This window comes from Halichoeres trimaculatus, unplaced genomic scaffold (genome assembly GCF_033239565.1).
Source record: "Halichoeres trimaculatus isolate MK-OKI-2021-1 unplaced genomic scaffold, fHalTri1.1 fHalTri1_scaffold_13, whole genome shotgun sequence".
In the NCBI taxonomy this organism is placed as follows: Eukaryota; Metazoa; Chordata; class Actinopteri; order Labriformes; family Labridae; genus Halichoeres; species Halichoeres trimaculatus.
This window is the reverse complement of record NW_027437191.1, coordinates 25,766,292-25,791,628: the sequence shown is the minus strand read 5'-3', so window position 1 is coordinate 25,791,628 and position 25,337 is coordinate 25,766,292. Positions and strand designations below refer to the sequence as shown.

General features: G+C 41.4%; 1 protein-coding gene across 2 annotated transcripts in view; it reads right to left on the bottom strand.

The window, feature by feature from the left end:
- Nucleotides 1–25,337, bottom strand: part of col12a1b (collagen, type XII, alpha 1b) — a 150,022-nt gene that overhangs the window by 12,356 nt on the left and 112,329 nt on the right. For both annotated transcript variants that reach the window (XM_074684633.1, XM_074684632.1), the window contains 13 exons: nt 24,332–24,448; nt 21,225–21,377; nt 20,502–20,576; nt 17,678–17,817; nt 16,609–16,732; nt 16,378–16,521; nt 16,125–16,289; nt 15,992–16,030; nt 15,768–15,906; nt 13,157–13,299; nt 12,345–12,454; nt 5,887–6,045; nt 5,157–5,234 (listed from right to left, as the gene is read on the bottom strand). In XM_074684633.1, coding sequence (XP_074540734.1) covers nt 5,157–5,234; nt 5,887–6,045; nt 12,345–12,454; nt 13,157–13,299; nt 15,768–15,906; nt 15,992–16,030; nt 16,125–16,289; nt 16,378–16,521; nt 16,609–16,732; nt 17,678–17,817; nt 20,502–20,576; nt 21,225–21,377; nt 24,332–24,448 — 1,586 coding nt within the window. The remainder of the gene's footprint in view (nt 1–5,156; nt 5,235–5,886; nt 6,046–12,344; nt 12,455–13,156; nt 13,300–15,767; nt 15,907–15,991; nt 16,031–16,124; nt 16,290–16,377; nt 16,522–16,608; nt 16,733–17,677; nt 17,818–20,501; nt 20,577–21,224; nt 21,378–24,331; nt 24,449–25,337) is intronic.

Below are 25,337 nucleotides of genomic sequence, written 5' to 3'. Positions count from 1 at the left end.
GTGTAGTAAGACTATTTTTACTTAAAATAAGACAAAAACACTTGATTAGATTTCAGTTTTTTGCAGTGTAGTTGAATAATTTCTTGATAGATATGATTTTCTTGAAACCTTTAAAACCCAACAAAGCATTGTGTTCCAATTTTACAAAGGCTCTTTAAATCACAGTAACTCCACAACCATTTGAACAAGAGACAAAACTCAGGCGTATTATTGGGGGTATTATTCTGATGATTGACGAATTCCCTCAAATGAGAAAAAGAACAAATATAGATCAACCATCTGGATAAAACTGACTATAATATTTGCAGAATTGTCCTTTGAGGTAAATGTTGCTCAGAGGTTCATTAACATTGTTCATCCTGGAGAAGTTTGAAATGTCTGGTCATTTGGCATCTCGATGATTTCTTGCTTGTGTTTAACTCCAGTTTTCTGCACCTATCATAAGGTGATATGGAGTTTTAAGTCTCTGCGTGGACGATCTCTTTGGTGATTGCAGTGCCCCCTGTGGTCAGAATCAGTAGTGTTTTTCTGGGATAAAGATGGGGGCTATTTTCCAAACTGCCTACTACATTGGCAGTGCCTACTATTTTGGCTGAAATTCAGTATATAGTGGGCAGTATGCGAAAACTTGCATGATCTACAGTATGCCAACAATCCCCACATCTCCTGCTGATCCAGGGAAATTTCTCAGTATGCAACGGACCAGTCTACCTGGCATACTGTTTCCCACAATGCTCAAGGCTAACGCTGTTTGTCAATTCGGGTGGCAGGTTTCTGTTAATTACCGCCATCTACTGGAATTATTCAGCGTTATAACTACAATACAACAACATTTAAGTGAGATAGAAGTGAAATGATGAGACAGCAACTACGGTAAATTGTGTCACTTCTAGTTGAAAAAGAGGTGTTTACGTCTACAAATTCATTGAAGCCCATATAAACCAATAATTACCTTTTTTGATACGTGGATTATACAAAAATGTTTTTTTCCATCAGCTGTAGAAATAAAAAGTCAATCCCTTCATAATTTTTTAAAATAAATGATATAACTTTTGGTTTAAGATTATAAATCAAATATGATGTTTCTGTTGTGGTATGATGAACAAAATAACCAAAATGTCACAATCTACCCGTAGTTTGTTTAATGTTTTTTTTTTTAATAAAGTTAAAAAAAAAAAGAAATAAAGTAAAAGAAAATTAAAGTTAAAAAACAAAAATCAGCAGCTGGAACTCCAGTTTTATACTATACTACAATAGGCAGTTTGCAGTGCCTTCTATATACTACATTTACACATAGTATGTAGTAGGGGGTTTGAAAAACAGCCTCTGTTTCCCATGAGCACCATCACCCACTATACTAAAGAAGTGACTTTTGTCAAAGATTACTGATTTTTTTCTTTTTAACAGTTTCTCTTTGTTAAACTCTTCCCAGGATGCAAAGCGATGGGGTGACGTATTTCTTTGTAGTAATGTAGAGCTATTGTTTAAAACGTGAAAACAAGTCCTCTGTGGGCTTGTGTCCATGTATGTTCAGGGTTTGTTTGTCCTGGATGTAAAGCTCCTGGTGTTTGTGGGTGTATATTTCCACTGAGTCCACTCAGCTCGCCTCAGTTGGATCATTATTAGATATTCATCATCACAGCCGTCCAATCAAGCAGCTGTCCTCACTCTGCAGCAATTGAGATAATAATCCTCCAGAGTTGAATCCAGTTCACAATCTGTTGGATCCTCCAGCAGCAGCAGACAAAGCTTTTTCTGTTCCAGGGTCTCTGGAGATCTCTGCAGGGACTGAAGTGAGAAAACTTCACATTGAGAAAGGCCAGCCACTAAACTACGGCCTGGACCTAAACTGAGAATAGCTGAGCTGTTGCTGGTGCCCAAATATTTCCCTGCCTGAAAACAAATGTTCCTCTCTTCGTAGTCGTGCGGAGCTCTTGAAAAACAGCAGAATTTAACTTTCATGAGAGTAGATGTGATGAGGGATGAAGAAAGATGGAACCTCTTTTTCTTTAAGATCAGTGCAGGCTGCGGGGTTCAGAGAGGTGAACGTGTTGGAGCAGAAACTGCATTTCTCTTCCACCCTGAGTCAGAAGGTTTCTGTCCTCTGAGGATGAGGTTTGGTCTGGTTTGGTTTGGTTTGGTTTGGTTTGGTTTGGTTCGAAGATGTTCAGGCGCTGGGTAGAGATCAGGAGCTCTGTCAGAATTATTCATCACGAGGAGGAGATGCAAGAGTGAACTTTGATCCACACTGCTGTGTTTCTGCAACGTGTTTTTTTGTTTCCAGTAAGAAGCCTGAGAATCTCTTGTCCTGAAGAAACTCAACTTCTGTTTGGAAGAAAAAGAACAGAGATGTTTTTTCTTTCCTTTTTTAAGTTTTGGGGATTGGGGATTATTGAGCATCAGACTCATCATTTATCACAGAGGCTTTTTGTCTTTGAAGACCGCCGTAGTGCCCCTGATTTGGGTGAGCAGAGGATCATACCGGCCTAGAATCTGATCTTGGATGTCTTAAATCACCTAATATTGCTGTTATTGCTATTGCTATTGTTTTCTATGAGCTGGATCTTGTGGTTTGAATCAGGATTACTTAGCTTTAGGTGATCTAAACATTTGACTAATCAGTGTGACTCTGATTGGTCAAACACGCACAGATCTTAAAAGTTTTGTTTTCATTAGTTATACAAGGATAAAAACAAGGTTTTAAGTCACCTGATGATCGAAAGCTGCAGTTCTTGTGCATTTTTTAGGCGGTTGTAAAATATGTCGGGACGTAGAGTCAAGAAGTGATTAGACTCTCAAAAGGAAAAAAAATAATAATATTTTTGTCACCTAGCTCCACTCAGATTCTCCCAGAATCCCTCACAGTCTCTACTGGGCAGACTCTGGCTGCACAACTGCTTCAATGACTGTGCCTGTGAGGGGTGTATTTTGGCTTCAAAATGGTACAATGGTAAATGGTGGAGCCACGCTGTCCATTCTGTATACAGTCTAAGTTTGTAACAGGGAGGAGTCCATGGCAGCACCCACTACTCGTTGAAAGGGAGTAAGATCAATACGTGCTTTCACGTCAAAGTCCCCCAAACTCCAGAAAAAGTTGCTCGATTTGTGCACGGGTCCAATTTTCAAGATCCGCCCCGTCCCGACCCGGGGACGTATAAAGCCGCACCCAAACCGCAAACCCGCACATCAGCCTGATTGGTACCGCAACCCGATCCGACCCGTTGAAACACGACCCGCAGCCCGCCCCTTAACCTTATTTAAAGTAATTATTTTGGGTCATATTGTCTGAAAATTGAACGGTATATCGCCATAGTTCAGATGCCTGACTTCAGCTCCATCATCAACCCTCTGTGATCTTCTCACATACAACTGTAAAATCACTTGTTTTTTTACGTTGAATGCTTTTAAACTTTTAATCTCTTAAATGGACCTTTACATGTGTAATAGTAGACTTACTTTCTGTCCAGACTTAAGCGACGCTCAGCAGGTACGAGCTGTGATCATGTCACAACCATGGATGTATTACAAGAACTGGATAGTGTGGCTCTATGGTCACAGCCTTACCACCAGCTTACAACTTACGTTTTTATTTTATTGTATTTATTATTATTTTATATAGTTTTGACGTGTCACACTAAAATCTGCATGTTATTTTTTTCCACCCAGATCCGAACCCGGGAAAAAAAAAGTGTTTAAAAACCACCCGCAAATCAGCTGTTTTTGCAGGTTCCCGTTGGATACCCGCGGGTACCCGACCCAGTGCAGGACTCTGGTCTGGGGGCAACAAATAAGCATGAAACAGGTCAAATGGTTTTTGTTTGTATGGTTTTATATGAAATTGAACTCTTATTTTGTATATTTGATTGACAAAAAAGGATGAAATATACCAAAGTTAATAGTTTTGACGGTAGATTACATTTCACCAGTCATGGTTTTTATTATTCTTTTTGACACAGCTTCATCTGTCTCTACCTCTGTTGCTCCAGGACAGAGATGTAATTCTTTTCTACCATAATTCGACATAAATGCTGTGGGTTGGTCCAGCTGAACTATGAAGTGTTATTTGAATGAAGATCGTTTTTAGCCACCAGATTGTTTAACACCTCATCATGCTTATGCTGTGTTTGGCTTATGTATAGAAACTTCTGCATCAGATTCATCAATAAGAGCCTCTTTTGATTCCAGCCAAGATGAACTCACTTCACATTACTCCTTACGTAATAAACCAGACTGTCAGCTGTAGACCCACAGGTCTCTTCTCAGGCTGTTGGAGATGACTCCAGACTCTGTGGTAAGACTCCAGGCTGCTCTTTAAAGCTGCAGTCATGTTTTGTGTTACACCTCACCGAGCCCTGTCTCTCTGCGAGCTGACAGATCTGCTCCTCTCTTCCTGTGTATCATATTCAGCCTGTTTATTCTGCCTTTGATTGGAGCCGGTTCTGATTCTGATTAAACCGCTCTCTGATCTGAGAAAATACAGGAACCCAAGGACACAACGTGGGCTGTGTGGACCTGCAGCTGGGTGTGAGAGAGAAACACACACTCATCAGGCTGTAATTACTTCCTCTCTTTACTGCAGCTGAACGTCTCCTTAAAGGTTTCAGATTATCGCAGAAAGCAGGTGTTCGGACGGTTATTTCAAAGATCCCAGGATGTGAAAACAAACATTTGCTCACAGCGGAGGAGATTGTAAAGCATGCTTAAGAATTAAGAGCTGCTCTGCATGCAGAAAACAGACACACTTTGACTTCTTCACCTCCAGAGATATTCTGACTACACTTTTTGCTTTCACACAGCTGTGAAAAAAATTCACATTAAACACTTTTTAATCTCAGTTTTATTACCTTTTTCTGACTGTTTTCAGCTCCATCTTTTTTCTCTCATTAAGCTTCAGTGATGTGATGTTTCGCAGAAATCTGAGCCACAGCAGCGAGTGTATTCCCATACAGGGGCGTGTCTGTCAGTGGAAAGACTTCTATGAAGCCAGAGCTCCTGTCTCCTTCCTCATCGCTCCTCTTCTCTACTCCAAGCTCATTTAATGCTTTGGGATGCCACTTCAAGATTCACCCCATGTCTTATGAGTTTTCACTTGTGTTTTATTTTGAAGTCGGTGTGGTGCGTGTGTGTGCGTTTCACAAAGGGGGAGATTTCCTTACTGTAGATGGGAGGTCACAACATCTGTCCCTGCTGGTCCATCCCAAGCTGCAGACAATATCAAACATCTGGAGCTGGAACTGTGGAGAGGAAAGAGGAAAGAGGAGGAAAGAAAAAGCATGTAAATGGTGTTGTGGTACATGTGTCTCTGATCCGCCCTCACAGCTCCCAGAAGACAAACACAGAGACAGAACAGCCGAGTCCCATCAGACGAGTCCCATCAGCCCCGGGGAGCACAGGAAGCGGCTCAGATTGCAGATATGTTGAGATTCTAACATGCAGTGTATCTTCATGTGTATGTTCAGTTTGTCATGTTTAATGCATGACAGTGCTTTGCCTTAAGCTAACAGAGGAGGTTATATAACACAGATCTAAGTTCAGCTTAAACATGAGCTCATGCTTCAGTTAGACTGCGCAAACTGTGACTTTTCAAACCACATTTAAAGAACTGGCTTCATAAATGAATGAAAGGAAAAAAACATGTTATTTTGTGTTATCCTATCCTCGTATTATATATTATTGTTATGAATCTAAAGTACTCTTAAACAGTCTGTATATCAGTTAAAACATGCAAAGTCACTGACACTACATAACAAATGTGACTGCTGTTAGACTTTTTTAAAAACTACACTTTAAAACTACAAATCCCTAACCCTTTGCAGGCTTTAACCTGACTCTTCCTCTCCCTCCCTCTCTGTTGGTGTGAACGCTGCAGAGCCACAGCTGACTTACAGTTGCTGACTCTCCCTTGGACCCGATGGCTTTGGACATCTTGCCCAGGACCTGGTAGCCGTCACTGGATGTGTTCCCAGCGGCCTTGATCTCCTTCTCAGCCACTTCTTGGCAGTCGATGTTGAGCTTGACGCCGGTCGATGAGACCAGGATGTGGAGCTTCAGAGAGGAAAGGGGAAGAAGAGGGACAGATTTTATTGGCACATTCTTTGTTCTGAGACCAAGTCTTGTGTCTGGTTTTCATCCTGATGGCCTGAACATTATTAGGTTACGCAGAGTGTGTCCTCAGAGGGTGGACCTACTCCACCGTCTGCTCTGTGGCTCTGTTTCTTCAAACACTGCTGGAATGAAACTCAGAGAATAAACGAGGATTGGTTCTCATTTCATGTACAAAATCATATGGAGCTTTGACATCAAACCCTTTCTGTTCCAACAGATTTTCTTCACATTGTTGTCCTAATAACAACGACTACAACTTCTGCAACATTTTTAGCCCTTCACCCAAAACACATATAGTTTCTGGTTCCCTTACTCCTTCCACGTGTCATTTTCGTGTTTAATATCTATGCAAAAAAGTAGCAAAATTTACGCAGTAGATTCCTTTTCTTTAATCCATAAAACAGACCGCAAAGGCTGTAATGTAAGCCTGATCAAACCAACAGCTAGTATCAGTGAAGGTACCAACACTTTCCACAATCTATCATGTTTTTTAAAAAAGAAGTCGTACTTAAAACCCTTTTGTACTGCAAGAACTTTCTGAGGAGCAATAGCTGCACTGGGACAAGAGAGTCCAGGAATTTTTAGCTCCAGTTAAAACTTTCTCCAGAACTAAATAGTTCCTGTGGCCTATTGTTCGTCTGACTGCCAGGCCAAAGACCAGGTGATGTTGGGAAACAGCACCAGACCAGTAGAGGGCAGTAAAACAATAATGAAGGCCCTTGGAGCAAGGGGCAGCATCCAATTAGTTAAAATGAAGCCCATGCAGAAGTGCTAAATGTTGCTGTTCATCAAGAATCTGCTTGAGGATTGTGACGGGAAGTCACATACACACCCAGCCATAAAAACAGACTTTTACGGCATTAAAAAGCATATTTATAGCCTGGTTCAAAAAACAGCTTGGGTGAGTACATTTTTCTGACTCGGCGGTTTAGAAGTTATTAGGAACATTTGATTGTCCAATCAGAGACACAGCTCAAGTCAAGTGACGGATGGGCGCCCTGTAGCTATTTGAAAGTAAACTTTTAGCAGGCATCATATCAAATGTGGCTGTGTCTGCAGATTGGCTTCATTTCAAGTGTCAAGAACAGACAGGTGACGTCGCGGGGGCCATGTCCATGTTTTATGCAGTCTATGCTTTGGAGCAGTTAGCCTGTAAGCATGGAGGATGTTCAGCCTGTGCTGGTTCTGATTCTGCTTTAATTCAATGCAGATGGATTTGTTGACTCTTGTAAGAAGAGCTCAGGAGACAAAGCCATCCATAGCAGGTCCAAGCCGTTTCTAAAAGTTCCGAACAGCTTCGAGCAACGAAACAGCAGACTGAATATTTCCCTGTCTAAAGCATGAAGACGGCAGAGATGGAGCCATGCTTGAGTTTCAAAAGAAGCCCATTGACGGAGGACTTTGATCGAGATCCATCCTTCTCAAACAGCTTTAGATCATCATTAAAAACTGATCTGATAAGGAGATAATGACACGTTTATATAGGTATATCAAACTAAAATAGGATGCCATCCCAGGACTTCTTATGTGTTTGAACAGATGTTGTAAACTGGACTGACATTGTTCAGCTGAAAGTCCCAAGAGACGCATTCACACTATCGGACTCAAAGAAGACCACTATTTAAAGGAGTTACTAAACCAAGTCCATCACAGCTGGGGGTCATCTTATTGTGGACAGAAAAACACTGTGACTCCTCCACCAATCAGAAACATTCCTCCCAAGTAGGGACGTTCTTAGGAGTGAATTTATTCCCCAAACCTAAATTTATACCAAATTTCAGACAGTCAAAATGGATGTTGTGACATATTTTCAAAACAACTCAGCCACACAGTGTAAATGACCCTGTACCACTCACCTGACAGCAGCTGGCGGTGTAAACAAACCTAACCTCTCCTGAATAAACTCTTCAGCTCTACCACTGCTCAGAGATTCCTCCCTACTCCCCAAAATACACAGTTTCAGCTGGAAATTCTTGGTGATCTTGTAGCCAAATCCTCCTGAATTCTTTTCCCCCCTCTTGTTGGAAAGCGTGTTTGGAAATCTTTGACTCCTAACCCGTAAATAACAGAGGCAGCGGTGGCAGTGTTTCTCCTTAGTCAGATCTCCCTTGCCACATCTCTTCATGATGTCATTTTGTGGTGAACCTTTATAACAACTTAGGTCCAGTCAAGCCGAGGGAAAACGTTGCTTTACAAAGCCACGGACCAGCCACGGGCTGTGGCCTCTGGCAGCTGTGGCAGCAGAGTTTAGCTGCTTGTGGTCAGCGGGCGACCACGGAAATGCAGATTCATGTTTGAATAGAAAGAAGAGACTACGCTGGAAACACTGAGACGTCCAAGGGAGGAAGCAGCATGTTTCACGTTTTTATTGTACGCTTCCAATAAGTCGAAGCTGGAGGTGAGGATTCAGCATGTCGCTGTCAACACTTTGCCAGGAGTTTAAGGGATCAGTGTCTGATAACAGCGCTGATTTTTCAGAGACTCTGCTTTTATTCTCCATGGAAGAATCCTGAGAGATTTAAAGGAAACTAATACCTGAAAACATGAGCTGATGTATTCATCTGTAGTCTCCATATCTCTGGAAGATTCTGTCAGTTATTACTGGTTCTGATCCCACCAAAATAAAAGCACAGCTGACTACAGAGCCTCATTCATATTTGAAGCTCCCAGAAACTTTGTATCATATCTTTTTGAGCTTCTCTTCCTGAATTTGATTCACAATCTTTTTCCACTGGGTTTAAACTAACAAGAATAAATTCAGAGTCTCTGAGGATACATTTGATCCAAAGTGTCCAAGCTGTTCCCATCAGTCGCAGCATCTTTATTTCCTGTTTCAGACACTGTTGACAGCAGAGTCACTGGCAGCAGCGTTGACTGTCCAAAGCTCTGAAGGGGGATCAGACTTTAATCCTTGTTTTGTCCCGACAGGCCACAGAGACTCTTAAGGTATCTGGGTTTGACTGATTTATTGTTGTAAAACACATCTGCAGGAGGATGAAACTGAAGCTGGTTGGCAAAAGCAGCAGGGATTAGAGAAGTCAGAAATGAGGATGTGAGGATGTGGCAGAGCCGAACATCTTTCATCTACAACATGAGCCCCAGACATCGCCGTTTTTTCAAATCATGTTTGTTTCCTCAAAGTGCCGACATCAACCTCAAACCAGAGCTTCAACAGCCTTTTAAATCTTTACCCGCTTTTAATAACGCAACTGGATTCAAGTGCAAAAAAAAAGAAGAAGTCAAAGGTTCATGACGTGCACATGTCCGCCCTGCAGCGGCCAACTGTGACCTCTGACCTCTGAACTTCCCCACGGGGATCAAATCTGCTTTCTCCTCCCTGAGGATAACAAATAACCAGCTACATCTAACTCCTCTTTTGCTCAACCATCATCCTGACACCGTCACATTCACGTCCCTTATTAAAGACAAACTTCACTCAAATGTCCGTATTCACATTCCAGCGCTGCCTCCGTGCTCCCACCTGAGGGGAGAAACCCGGAGCGAGGAATAAATCCTGGCTAGAGCCGCTCAGAGGAGTGCTGTTATCAGGGGGCAGCTGTCATCTTGCTACAGAAACTCATTTAAATAACTGACGGTCTCTGTTATTACACATCGTTCATGAGAGACAGACTCTAAAACCTGCCGGCTGACATCTCGCAGAGGGCAGAGGCATGCTGGGAGGTAAACCGCAGAGCACCAGGAATTCGCCTGAGGTCAGCTACCAGAGGGAACCGCGCTCCTGCTGTCCAGAACTCCTGCCGAGCCCAGAGAAGGAGAGAGAGATGGAGGAGAAGCTCCACTCCCCTGCTGGAGCTCCTTGGCCGCACTGATGTAATTGTTTAATGAGAAAGCAGTGACCAAACATTTTCCAGGCGAGCGTCCCATCAGGGACAGAGGAACGGTCCATCTGCTTTCAGGGGAGCTCAGAGATCCTCCTGAAAACGCTGTCATGTTTTTGCAGAGCTGTCAGCGCCACCTCAGCAGCAGTTCATTGTCAGACAGGTGGACGCACAACTTTGACTTCAACTACAGTCCAGGAAAAACGTTCTCTCTTGTATTTAACATTTTCAAATAAATGTCAAGCCTCATCTTGCAGAACACAAAAAGACGATCTTCTCAGAAAGATTTCTTCAGAGTTTAACTCCATAAATCAGAGACATAATTATCCATTGCTCCACCAAACTCGTTCAGTATGATCCTGACCGTCTGCTGATGATCTGAGGATGCAGATGTGTCTGTTACAGCCTTTAAACTGTACCTAATGAATGAAAATGAAGCACAGTTCTGCAGAGGACCATCTGGTTGTCTAAGCACTTGTCCATTTCAGGAACACGTCTGTAGCTGCATGCTCTGACTTTAATATACAACACATTTGGAATCTCAGGCATCCAAAGTTTCTGTATAACCTCGGGACGTCCACAGAGAACAAAGCACAGAGAGTTTATTGATGTGTCAAGCTGCTGTCACGCCTCAAACGTGTTATATAACTCAATCAAGGACACGTTTTGCTCTTTTTTCTTAAACTTACATACGACTGAAGTTGAAAATCTTCCACACTAACTGTTTACTTAAACTTGATGCTAAAAATAAAGTTTGTCAGAGAAGCGGTGGTCACTGCAGAGCTGACCCCAGAAATCACTGACACTGATATTATCAATATGCACAATAAAGCAGAAAAAGTGTCTTAAATGTTCTACATCAACCATGCAAGCCTACTGTAGCATCATCAGATCCTTCTGACCTCTGGTCGATCTTAATAGTCAGTTACCTGGAAAAGGTCTAATGCTGGGTAGGGGTCAGTTTACAGGCAGTCAAGGTAAAGGTTAAGTAAGGTGAATATTCCGGTTTCTGAAATATTTGGAACTAGAAAAGCACTCAGAGAGCGCAGACCTTCACCAAGCATATTGGGATTGTCATGCAACACTTAAGTCCTACTTTAATGTTATACTCCCTTTCAGCAGACTGTCTGAAACAATTTGGTGTTAGTTGCAGATTTGTACAATAATTTGTTACCTGACAGTGTTGAAAATTATGATGGCCCAGTACATATTTAATATTCCAGATCTTAATATACCCAGAATATTGTCAGGATCTGGATTGTAGGTGAAAACGGCCCTATCTCACAATGATAAAGAATTCTTTAAAAAAGTCCTGGATCCAGACGGTGATCCAGATCACCTCCAAAATGTAATCACTTCTTTCTTATCCCATTTTGAACATTTCCTTAAAATTTCATCAAGATCTGTTTGTTATTTTTTTGAGTTATGTTGTTCACATAGACTGTAAACATGGACAAAGCATCTGTGACGTCACCTGTCTGTTTCTGAAACTGTGAAATGAAGCCAATCTGCGAATGCAGCCACGTTCGCTATGACGCCGGCTGTGAGTTTTTCTTTGAGCAGCTACAGGGCGCCTGGCGGTCACTTGACCTGAGCCTGTTTTTTGAGCCAGGCTGTAAAAACGCTTTTTAATGCTGTAAAAGTCTGTTTTTATGGCTGTGTGTGTACATGACTTCTGGTCTTTCTCCAGCCAGCCTCAAGTGGATTCTCAACAAACAGCGACTTTTAGCACTTCCACATAGGCTTCATTTTTACTAACCGGATGTTGCCCCTTGGTTGTTTAGACAAACAAACAGACAGACAAGCTCTCCCAAAAACATAACCTTCTTGGGGGAGGTAATTACCTGTTTACATGCTTGAGAAAACAGGGTTATGCCTGTCTACATGCATCCAGATCAAAACAGTGACACATGGAGCAGCAGCAAAAATGAACAGCTCGGGGAAGCCCTAGCCATTTTTCATTTATTCTGTTTTTTTAAAAAGAGTTATTTGTGTTTAAATGGCTGTAGGCAACCAATAACTCCCAAAGGGTAGAAACCTTAACCTGAAGGTAGGTTTAACATATGACATTGGATTATGTAGACATGATGAAACTTATCGAGGATTAGAGAAACATGCAAGTGAACAGAGAACAGAGTGGATCAGCAGGAAGGATTAATTCCTTTCAAATACAGAGTGAGTCAAAACTTAGTGTATCGTGTGATACAGTTATCATACTCCAGGCTCCAAACCTGGAGAAACACAGCATGAGGTGTGACCTTTGGTCTGACCTATGAACATATGAACTCTGACCTCATCATTGTGCCAAATGAGATTTAATGATGAGGAAATCTTTGTTGATGAAATGGTAAAAGTGAGTATGAGATAAAACTTTGTGCATGCAGACCCTTTCTTTTTTACCTTATGGAAACTTCCATGGAAGATCTTCTTGACCAGATCATTGTCAAATGTTGCCCTCTGGATCTCGCCACGCTCATCCTTGTTGTAGAAGGAAACGGTCTGACTGGAAGCTGAGCGGAGAAACCAGAGTTACAAATACTGAGGTCAAAGGTTTTTGTAAAAAGAGCAAACAGAAAGCTCTCACGGTGTCAGAGTTTCACTTGAATATCCCTGCTCCTTAAATCTGGGTCTCGGGAAAAGTCTGACACTTTTAGGAAACACCCTCTCTGACAGGGAGGAAGATGAGATGTCTGATAATGCTGTGTGCTCGAGAACAAGCTGCAGCCAGGAGGCTGTTAGCTTAGCTTAGCTTAGCTTAGCATGAAACAGGCAAAACAGGAGGGAACTGTTGGCAAGTTACCTTTTGGCTTCTCAACCTTTCCTTCATCTCCCTGCCAGAAAGTAAATGAGCGTATTTCCCAAAATATGAGACGATTCTTCTGATAATGCGGAGCTGTTTTCTGCCTCTGGAGAATTTGACCCCACAAGAACATTACCCAAGAACCAGAACGAGCCGAGTATTTCTATTGAAGTCCTGCTGACAGGCTGAAACTGAGACTTTATGAGATCCAGCTGAGCTCCTGATGACATAAGGTCTTTGTGGTCAGAAGAAGTCGGCCCAGTTATCGACCGAGATTGAAGCAGCAGGAATGTCCAGCCGTCTTGTTACGACCCTCTTTCATGAGCAGATACGACACAATGAGGCACAGCTGCTAGGTGAGAGTGTGCCAGGGCTCTTATGTCGCAATGAGTGGGTACAAAAAGATATTTACGGTCGATGGTGACGCCTGTCTCTGGCTTGTTGTCTTTGTTTGACACCTGCCAGATGTCGAAGGCCTGGTTGGGGGAGTCAGGGAGGAGGCGGAACATCAGAATGATGGTGTAGGCATGGGGGAGACCGTCAGGGTGGATCTCTCTGCACGTGAGACAGAAGGGGTGAAGAGTTATTGTTAAAGCATGAGTCTCACCACACCTGTGTCAGCTATAGAGGCGTATCAGATCAACATACAACTCTCTTAAACACTGTTTGATCCACACTGCAGACACGCAAACTTCTACTTTTAAAGGATTACACGCTGGGAAGTCAAACCCAGCACAAAGATCTCTGTTTCCTGCAGCTCTGGAGTTGCATGTGAATCTCTGAGTATGGGACGCCTGTGTTGGGTGGAGGCCAGGATTAACAGAGCAGTTTGTGGTTTGGATCGGACTCAGTGGCCTTACAGAGGATTAGTATGAGGACAAAGACTCTGGTCTTAAAGGGCAGGCTGCACGCTGTCCTGACCTGCAGTTCGGTCACAGAGCTCACTGTAAATCCAGAGACTCAACTCAAACACTTTGGATTTGTTTAGCAGATAAATAAGACTAAATAATCTGCAGAGGAACAGAAGAAGCAACAGAAACAATCAGATGTGACCTTACTTCCTATGCAAAATGTCAGAACACAAATTACAACTTTCTGGGTTTGTGTTGAGACAGGGGTTCAGAAATCAGGCCCTGTGAGGGTTTGCAGCGGCTTTGCGTGACAGTTCCAATATTTTGAGCCTTTTTTTCTGCCACACATTATTTAAAAATACAAATATTAAGCTTGACAGACTGGAACTAGAAACTTTCTATCGGCTGTTTGTTATCTGACATCACTTCCAGGCAACTTCTGTGTTGAGACGTCAAATAAAACTTGAACAAACTTAATCAGTTTCATTACAGATTACAGTTTCATTTAGCAGATGCTTTTGTCCAAAGCGACGTACAACACAAGGAAGAATTTTGACAAAAGTAAAAACCTAGTTAGTGCGGCAACAGTGCTACAAGTTATTTGGCTGCAGGTGCTGCTATTAAGTGCAGGATTTTTTATTTTTATTTTATTCTATTTTATTTTATTTTATTTTTATTTTATTTTATTTTTATTTATTTATTTATTTATTTATTCATTTATTTATTTATTTATTTTATTTCATTTTTTTATTTTATTTTATTTTTATTTTTATTTTTATTTTATTTTATTTTATTTTATTTTTTTTTTGGGGGGGGGGGGGGGGGGGGGGGTAATCAACAAGCCAACAAACCACAATTCGTTGCTGCAACAATATACTTCAAACTTCACAAGCAGAGCATTGTGGGCGAGAGGGAGAGTAGACCTGGATGAGGGACCCCAGGTAGGAAGGAGCTGTTCAATGTTTTGTAAGCCAGAAGAAGAGCTTTGTATCTGATTTCGAGCTGCCACTGGAAGCCAGTGAAGCGAGATTAACAGCTGGGTGACGTGTGCTGTTTTGGGCTGGTTAAAGACCAGACGTGCTGCGGCATTCTGGATCATCTGCATCTGCAATGTACACGCAGGGAGGCCTGCTAGGAGGGAATTGCACCAGTCGATGCGTGATATTACAAGGGCCTGTACCAGAAGCTGTGGGGCTTGTTGTGTCAGGTAGGGTCTGATCCTCCTAATGTTATAGAGGGCATATCGCCAAGACCGTGAAATCGAGGCCACATGAACCGTTAAGGTCAGCTCGTCATCAATCATGACACTCAGATTTCTAGTTTTAATAAAACTAAGTTCCAAATGATCCACTCTTATTATAGTCTCATTTAGAAACCTCTAACACTCTAACACATTCACTTTGGCTGCAGCCAAAAAAAAAAAAGATTATCTCCTTTTGCTCAAACATTATTGCAGACCTGCTGAGCTCCATATTTTGAATATCAGGAGTGTTTATCAATGCACATCAAAGCAAAAATAGTCATGTATGTCAAATATTTGAGTAGCCCCCGCCCCTCTTGCAGACATAAGGAGATAGAGATCCATTTAATCACTGTCCGAAGACCGCACTTAGCCCCATTTTTTTCCTATCAGAGGTCTTTGGTTCCAGAGGCCACCTTGTTTTCCTCCATTTCTGAATTCCACAGTAGCACTGATGCTTTCTATGTTTACAAGATTTTTAGGACATTTTGTATCTATTTAATGGCAAAAAACAAGCTTTCAGATGCTTTTCATCCACCATAGGATTGTTATGTCACATTAAAGCCAGGAGCTCTTAAAACTACTGAAAATTAACATTTATAAGGAGAGACTTTTATGCAAGTATTTGAAAATAAAGATTAATACCTAACACATGCATGAGAAAATGTTAACTGCTCAAAGGTTAGGTTTACTAGCCAAAACTAAAAGGCTAAATTTGCAAAAAAAATTGTGGCTTAGAAAGTATTTTGACCCATTTCTGTGAGTTAAGTTTGATAGAAATCTGACTGCATTATCAATTAGATGCAAACTCCCAAAGGGCGCAAAGCCACCTCTTTGATTCTGACTTCAGAGCAGCATTAACATCAAATCTACATTAATGAAGACTTCTAATAATGCTCAACAATCAAGTCTTATTTCCCATGCCGACTCACGTGGTGGGCTGTGTCAGGAAGGCGTTCTTGTGGAGCCTGTAAGCTGTAAAGCTGTTGAAGGAGCCGGGCTCCATGGAGACTCCTTTAACATAGCTGTAGGTCTTCTCTGTCAGGTTGAACGCCTCGAGCATCCTGAAGCCTGAAACACAACAGAGCCAGCTTTTATAAGTCCTATGTAACAGCTTTCCTTCAGAAAAGCTATCTGAATCTTCTGTCATACTCACCAGGTGATGTGAATCCATTCAGGAAGATCAAAGGACAGGCTGCAGAACAAGAACAGAGACATTCACGGCATTTGACAACAAACTAAGGAGCAGATATTTAAAGTTTATGTGCGTTAAAATAGTGAGTACATACATGAGGATGCAGTTTCACAGATGAAGGTGATGAGGTTTTCTTTGATGGTGTCGAAAGCATCAAAGTCATCAACAACGAAGACGTGTCTGTCGCTGGGTTTGCTGCCGATCTCCTGCAGCTCCACAAAGTCCACATCAGCGACTCCAATGGCAAAAACGCTGTAACCTAAGGAGAGGATGCAAACCAGCAGATATTAGAGATGGAATAAATGTTTTTTGAGTGTTTTTTTTTGCCCGGTAGGTGTGTCTGTTACCTGCGTGCTGCAGCTTGGCAGCGTTCTTCTTCACCTCATCCTGAGAGCGACCATCTGTGATGGCCACGACCACCTTGGGCACGTTCCTCCTCATCCCATTCTCCACAGAGAAAGCCTTCTCGTAGGTGTGTTTCAGAGCCACTCCTGCACAGCAGAGGGACATGAGTCAGAAATCAGGACGTCTGACTTTTAGTCAGTCTTTATAATGACCTATGCAGTGTGTTACTGAACCTGTCTTGGTGTTTCCTCCTCTGTAGCGGATCTGAGTGACTGCAGACATCACGGTGCCTTTGTCCTGGTAAGCGTTGAGTCTGAACTCAGTCTTGGCATCGTCGCTGTACTGCACGAATGAGACCTGCCAGGGGAAAAAAGAAAGAAAAGAGACATGTATCTCCGTACAATGAAATACTTCTTTTGCTATCTACAAAAACCAAAGTGCAACCACAAATAAAAGTAGACAAATACAGGCGAAAAAATGCAACATGTCAATTAAAAACTATGAAAAAAAAGGAATGAGTCTCTAGAGGAAGGACATGCCATCAGGATCGAGCTGTAAAATCTGAAGAAATATTTTGATGGGACTGGTGAGGAGCGAGAGAGAACAACTCTGTGACGACAGATTTTCACCTCAGCACATCCTGATTTCATGCAGAAACTTTCTGGGACAGGCAGAAAAAAAGTCTGAGAGAAGTCGAAGCTGAATTATAACTGAAATATAAAAAATGAAGCAAACAAAAAAGTTTTTTGTTCTTTTGTGGGAAATAAACAAGAAAATAAGACAATACAAGCTCAGGATTGGTCTTTTTGCTTCATGCCAAACATTTTAAAAGTCTTTTGTGTTCAGAAAACAAAAGCTGTTATGTGTTTTTGTTTTTAAAGTTTTAGAGATTCCTCTTTTTTTTGCTTCTCTGAGGTGTCTGAGAAACATCTGGAAGTCTTTTGGAAAAACTCTCTAATGGAGAGGGATTTATCCTAAAGAGACGCTTTTGTCAAAAATTCAGATATAATGATGCACAAGAGGCAGAAGACACTGCAAGAGACAGAGTAATGGTATAATTATATAATGTTTAGCAGGCAGGGGATTTACTTCGACTGAAATCCATGAGTGTTAAAGTGATGCAGCCAAAACAATCAGCAGGATTTGCATCCTGTATGTTTATATTTGTCTTTAAGTGATGCAGATTTAAAGTTTTTTGGATTAATTCAACAGTAAAAACAGAATTTACTCTCTGAAAAAGCTCAAAAACAAGAGTCTTACATGCTGTTTTTTTTCCTAACTTTTCACACTTCAAGTACGAACCTGCATCCCTGAGGGTCCGATAACGTCGAAGGCGCCGATCATGCTTGAGACGAAGTTTATCACTTTGGTGAAGCTGTCCTCGCCGATACTCCATGAACCATCAATGAGGAACACCACATCTGCTTTTGCTCCTTTGCAAACTGAGGCAGAAAAAAGTTGGTCAGCGTGAAGCTTTCAAAGAACAGCCAGGGTGCTCAGGGTGCACCATCAGAAACAACAACACTGACACATGGAATAACTATTGTTTCCAGGCAAAGCGTGCATGAAACTAAATGACTGAGAGAACATGACATGTTAATGGTAAATAAATGAATAAAACAAGCAACATTTGGTCTCCAGAAGAGTTTAAAGAGAGCACTTGATAATGAGTTTGTCTCAGACGGTAAAAAGTTCTGAATAATCTCTGCCTGATGTGATTCTGAAAACTCTCCTGCGAGGAGCTCCATAAACAAGTTTTACACCAAAAGCACAACAGGAACAGACTCTTTGGATTGCTCCGTCTTCCTTTTTCAACACCTAAGCTGTTAGTTTATAACTGGAGCGTTCCCCCTCTGTGCAGCCCTCAGGGTGCAGAGCACACGTGTCCTTTATTAAACAACGGCTGGCAGTGAGAGTCAGATCCAGAGAGAGAGTCCAGAAAGAGTCTGCATCCAGGATTTTCCAATCAGAGCGGAGCCGGAATGCAAAGAATTGATCCATTCAGCCGTTTGCAGACAAAGCAAACTGAGAGGTCAAATGAAGCAACTTGGTTTTTTTTGTGAATTTACCCCTCATTAGTTTTGTTCACATGTGAAGAGTCTTTCCTATGGAAATTTTTTGACTCCTGATAGTTTTCCTTTAGATTCAGAAAGTGTGATCTAAACACACATTTTTGCTGCTGGTATGTCACCTACACCCAGCGCTTCATGCCCCTGTAACTCCAAAACCTGACAACAGATGGGCAGAAAGAGCCACATCACTGGAAGGGTTTGAAAGGGATACCCCGCTCCATGCTGGCTCCCACAGTCCATTGTAGCCATCAGCAGAACTCCAATAAACAACCAACCCCGTTCAACAGACCAAGGCTCTGTTTGTTTGCTTGTCAGATTGTCCCTGTGGTGTAATTTTCATATTGCTTTATGCCTTTCCTCAGTTAATTCTCTAGATTGCCTCTATATGTGTCACAATAACACCTGTATTTGCCTTAAAGTGATCACAGGGACAGTGTGTTCCCAGTCTGGGTTGGATCAGATTCATAGTTCCTGTCTCCTTGAAAACTGTTTCACACATTGAGATCCCAAGCTAAGCTGAACCCATTAGCTCATAGATAGACATAGCAATCCCAATCTCAGGAATGATAAATACTGAGCACACAGACTGGTCTGTTAAAATTGACTCTGCATTACTCAGGGCACCCATGTGTACTGTCTGTCATTTTCTCCATGATCAAGCTATAGAAACTACTTCAGCTTACGCCATCTGAGTCTCCTGAGTCTTCTTCATCAAGCAGTCAAGATTCCTTAAAAATTTCTCAACAGTCCCAACACAGCAAAGACAGGAAGAGCCTTAAGAAATATATTATTTTTTCCAACAGATAGATTCAGATTCTATTTGTGGTTCCTCAGACTAAAGTGCTTTCAGTGTTTTTGCTTCATCTTCCTGGACTGAGCTCATCTAAGATACATTTGATGAGCTTGTGCACGTTTACCGCTTAAAACTGCCTAGTCATTGATTGATGCAGCATTGACTTGTTGTCTATCATCTGTCTTGCTTTTTGTGTGAAACTTTTTATGCTGCAGTGGTTAGCCATGAGTCTTTTGTAAAAGATTTTGCAAGTCCTGTCTGCCACAATTTGGTGTTAGTTACAGGTTTGTACGATAATTTGTTTCCTGACAGTGTTGAAAATTATGATGACCCAGTATATATTTCATATTCCAGATCTTAGTGTCCAGAATATTGCCAGGATCTGGATCGTACTTTTACATCTGTCAGAAATTATGGTGACCTTGTCTTGTATTGTTTTGCAAAGCAATCTGACCATTTATCGTGGAGCTATATACACATATGGTGAAACGGCCCCATCTCACAACAACAAAGAATCCTTTAAAAAAATCCATGATCCAGACGGTGATCCGGATCACCTCCCAAATTAAATTACGTCTTCCTTATCTCATTTTGAACATTTCCTGAAAAATTGATCAAGATCCGTTGCCTACTTTTTGAGGTATGCTATTCACAGACAAACAGAAAAACTTTCCCAAAATCATAACCAAAAATAGAATTCCAGGGAACTCCTAAGTTGGGGACTCCAGCTGTCTGGAGGTCCTGATACAAGCAAGACTGAACACACAGTCAGTGAGAGATAATAAATGAGGTGGCATGCAATCAACACGTAACAAAGCGGAGGCATCAACAGAGCAGAGCCAGAGCTGGTGTATTTCTGGCATTAGAGTTGAAAAAGATGCTCTTTGCCAAAACTAAACCTGAATAAGTGAAGTTGTCAAATAACCTGAGCTGAAACTTCAGACCCAAATTATGCTAGCTTTAAATGCTGCTGTGGAGATGATTCAGCTTTTGCATGAACCAATTTTAGAATCAGAAAGTTTATACGTTTTCAACACTCTGAAGCTGACTGGGGCCTCAAAAGGAGAGTGGAGCAGAGCTCTTCCCTCAGGTACATGCATCTATGACCACCAATGACAAAGTGACGCAAGCCTGAAGCAGATGGAAGGTATCAAAGAGAAATAAACTAATATATTATAAAGGATTTTAATGGTTAGTGAAAAACCAAACATCACAGATAAGAAGTTTGATCTCAGTGTGAGACGTCTCTGTGGATATTTACCTGCCCATGCTGGGGGGATGGTGGGAGGAGGAGCTGGTGTTGGTGGGAGTGTGGGAACTGGAGTTGGCTTCACCACTAGGAGAGAGAAAGAAACAAGAACAGATCCCAAAACATCATCAGATTATTGGTCATAAACAGAGGACGACAGTAAACACATCGCGAGGTGAAGTCAGAGTTTGGATCGAAGCTGCGAGCTGAGGTCAGTGTTTGAATTGTGTTTCTTATCTCACACAGCTCTGTGCGCTCTTTACAGGAGAGACGAAAGGATGGAGAGATGGAGAATGTTATCAAACTCCTTTTAAATATCTGAGGTGTCAGATTCCTGATGTGGAGGTTGCTGGTTTATGTTCAACTACACATACAGAATATCAACATCTCAGCTCAGATGTTGCATCTGTTCTGTAATATCACAAACACAGACACTTTGAACATCTGGCAGCTGCATTTTACTCTGTTATATAAAGATTAAAATTGATGTTTAAATGATCAACAGCATGTTTGAAGTTTATTCTAAGGCTCAGAGACGCTTGTGTAATTCAGTCGTTGGTTCCTTGTTCTGTCAGCATCACATCTCTAATTTAATGCACAGACGTGAGGTTTTAATTTCACTTAAGCTCAGATGTGTAATAAAAGAACAAACAGCCTCATATTTAAACCTCTCAGGGGCAAATGGGTCACCTCCGAGTCTCCGAGAATGGCTAAAGTTTTACAGATATAACTCACATGTTCTCTCCTTGGTGCTGACTCCTGGACCCTCCAGATTCGGGGTCTGGACAAAGACAGTGGCGGTGTAAAGAGCGTCAGGTGAGAGTCCATCAAAGCAGTGCTGAGGGAGACCGGCGGGGATGGTGATCTCATGAGCTCCTTTACTCGAGGCTGCAGGAGGAGGAAACAAGGAGATCTGAGTCCCTGATGGAAGATTCACTTCTTTCCACTCTGCAGGTTAAATCTTTTATTCAAAATGAAAAATTAGTCCAGAAAAAGACACATTTCAGCAAGCATGATAGCTTGAGCTTAAAAAAAAAGATGTTCAGTGGGCGAGATGCTCCACTCTTTTCCTCGGTTGGAAGAGTATACGGTTTGAATTAATTGCTCATAACAGGAAACATATTTATTTGTCAACAAATATTTTTACAGTCAATACAAACTGTGTCTGGATTTAATGTCCATCAGCTGTTGAAGAATTAGAAGTGCCAGTTTTTGGTTTAAAAGCTCAGAGATGACGATCAGTTTAACATTGATTGCAGTGACCCCTGTGGTCAGAATGAGTAGTGTTTTTATGGGAAAAAGACTCTGTTTCCCGTGACCATAAAGACGTGATTCTTTCTAGGCAAACCGTGCATTTTTTTGGAGAGCACAACATTTTTTTTTTACACTTTTCTTTGTTTAAGGCAGCTTTTCCCAGGATGCAAAGCAACAATAACAATAAGGCAATAACATTCAGAAATGTGGCTGCTGATAATCACATTTCAAACCATGGATTACAATCAGGCAAATATACCAAAGTGATACTATTTTGAGACCACTTGCAACAGAGGTCTCGAACTCAAGACTCAAGAAGGAACTCAAGAAATTTCAGTCTTATACACTCCATTCTGTGAGTTTCTCAGCTCAATATAATCATGAGAGATTAATAAAAAAGGTAAAAACTTAAGTATCGAACAATTAACAGCATCGCTTGGGGTATGAGGACTAGTTATGATTGCCAGTGACTCTGAGCTTCCCTGTATGAAGAGTTTTACTATATTTTTCCTGTTTCCCTACACAGCTTGGGGCCAACCTATTTTAGGTTCTGTGTCCTATAATTTGCATTAACGTTTGGTTTTGTTCAGAGCTCAGTGTGACTCTGAGACACTGAGGAAAACAAGGAATTGTTGTTTGACAAAGTAATATTTTTGAGCTATTTCCTGCTAAAGTCAGCTGGGTGTAGGGCTGGGGGGATATGCTATTCGTGCTAGGGATGGGCACCTTTCACAACTGAAACGACACGGTACAGATGCCTGGTACCTGGCACCCGGTACCCAGTACTTAAAAGTACCAATTTTCTGTACTTTTTTTGTGTTAATGTGGTAAAAAAAAAAAATTTGTTTAATAATAAAACTTTTTTTTTTTTTCAATTTTACATATTTATTCTTTAATACATAACCTTGCAATGCTGTGTTCCTGTCCAGCATGAAAAATCCCCTACTCTTCCACTTCCTCAAAGTCACAAGAATGCATTTAGGTACCTAAACATGGTACCTTTTGATTTTATGTGAATTGGTACATGGTACTTTTGACATAATCTGGTCGGTACCTATAAAAGTACCTAATTCGGTACCCATCCTTAATTCTTGCTATTCGATTCTATTACAATTTTTGGGATGTCGATTGAATCCAAAGTACGATTCTTCAATATTTTCAATTTTTTGTTTGCTTTTCTTAACACCAGACCATGTGAAAAAGTTAAATGATGATATTGTCCACATACTACATCAGGAGCCATATTTTCAAATGAAATGCACATCACATGAGTCAGAGAGAAACATTTCATCGTCTGCTGGAGAAAAGTGGTAACTTTTTTCCAATAAAACAAAGACTAAAATGAAGAATTTGAATTTGACAAAAAAAAATGATTTTTTGACAAAGAATCCCAATTTCAATATTGTCAAACAAAAAATCCTGAAATGCTGAGTTTCGATTTTTTTCTCCCACCGCTAGCTGATTGTGTCCAAGAACTCTCCGCTTTGCCATCTAACTGGCGTCTTGATTCAATATGGAGGATATATCAGTGAAGAAGAGTCGTGGTAGAGTTTTTCCACTCATGGGTCTCAGACCAAACCTCTGACTGCTTCTCTGACCTACAAGCTCTGTCTGCTGCCTTTCTCCGCAGTGGTTTCTGATTGTCTACTCGTGGTTAACCTCCCCGTCTATCTCAAGGTTCATATTTATTCTGGCAGCCCGTCACAGCCGTCAGAATTCATAATAACTCACATATAGATATTTAAATACAGACGCTGTTCTCTGTCTGACTGTAGCTCCATGTGTGAATGTGCACCAGATGGGATTCAAAGAGGATGTGATTTCTACAGACCGAGACACAATTACAGCTTGGTGGTCGGACGCTTCAGTCAGAGCCAGAACTCACATTCTGCTTTGAGTAATAATCAGGAGGGGGCTGGGTGGAGATAAATAGTCTATGAGAGAAAAGTTAAAAGAGTCTAGACGTGTAAAGCTGACAGAGTGAAGGATGTGAAGGGTCCACCGCCACAGGATGAGCTCATCTGGAAATATGCCTCCACAACATCTACTGGGAGTCTTTTTGAACACATGCGTGGCTTCAATCAGGTCCTCAGTGATCAAAAGTGAGTGTTAATGTGGATGAAACACAATCAGGAGACTGATTAATCCATAACATAGGCGGCTAATGAAGGAAAAATGTGAGATTAAAGGAGCTGTTCAAAAATAAAATCATCAATTGTTTTACAGTCCATTAACTGCTTTTATCAGATTAAAACTTGCAGCAGCTGCTTTTATTTACATCTGACTGAGATGAATGCAGACATGTTGAGTTATACTTAGAGTTTAAAGTGGATTAGAGAGATACTTCACATGCTAGCCAATGGCCGGGGACAAAATAAGACTTGAGCAACACTTTGGGCTGTGGACGGAAGTTTTTAAAACTTTTCAACAGATTAAAAGTTTGACAGCAACTTGCATTCCTTCACTTTGTTTACATCCACTTCCTGTTTGAGTGAACTTCCTGTGTCAGTGAGCTGAGACATCACACAGTGAGGAGCGACCCTTCAAAGCGTTTAGAACAGATGACGGGGAAAGTGAAGGGGACTTACGGTCTGCAGGGTTAAGTTTGATGCGGTAGGATGTGGCTGCCCTGTGAGGAGACCATTTGATGCAGAACTTGTCGTGTCCAACGTCGTAAGACTCAATGTTAGTCACGTTCAGGTAGACTGCAGAGGGGAGAAAAAAATGTTACAGAAAAAACTTTAAACATACAAGTCTGTCTTTTAACCCCAGTTTGTGAGCATCAACAAAAGACAAAACATGACCTTTGAACAACATGCCTGTCACTGATTTTTACAGTGCTCTTTAAATTACCGTAACGCCTCGACGATTTGGGCTATCAGGAAACTCAAAAGGTTCTTTTAGGAGAAAATACCAAGCTTTAAGGTGATTTACGGGGTATTACTCTGCTGCATAGGAATCCACGGGCAACAATGTTCTAATTATTTGCAATAACTGATGCAAGTTGTTTTCATTACCGTAACTCTTCAACTATATGGGCAAGTAAAAATATGTTCCTAAAAGACGAGAAAATTAGCTTTCTGCGCATGATCTCTGACTCTCTTGAGGACAAAAAAAGAACAAAATAAAGTCAACAAAGACTTCTTTTTAAAGTTGAACCATTTGTTGAAAGGTTTATATGTGGGGTAAATCAGTGAAGACAAAAGAAGAGACAAGCAGACAGGTAAGAGAAGACAGGAGGAAAGGAAAGACAAGAGAAGATATGACCAGGGAAGGAGTATGATTTAGTATTTTCACTCTTTTACAGAAGAAAAACACACATGTAGAAAGGATTCAGAGGACACGCTTTCATGGTGCAGTTGAAGTTTGGTGCTTTGCTCAAGGGAAGAGGGTAAACTGACACCTTCCCAGCAACCTGTCCTCATTTCCAGCAGGAGAGTAGGTCTACAACTATTATCAATCGATCTGAACCAGGATTTGAACTACTGACCTTCTAAGTTCCCAAACCAGGTCCCCACAGGCCGAGCTTCTGCTGCCCTCAAGAAGCTTTCAAGTAAACAAATTTGGTTCCTGAATATACGCAACAACCCTTCA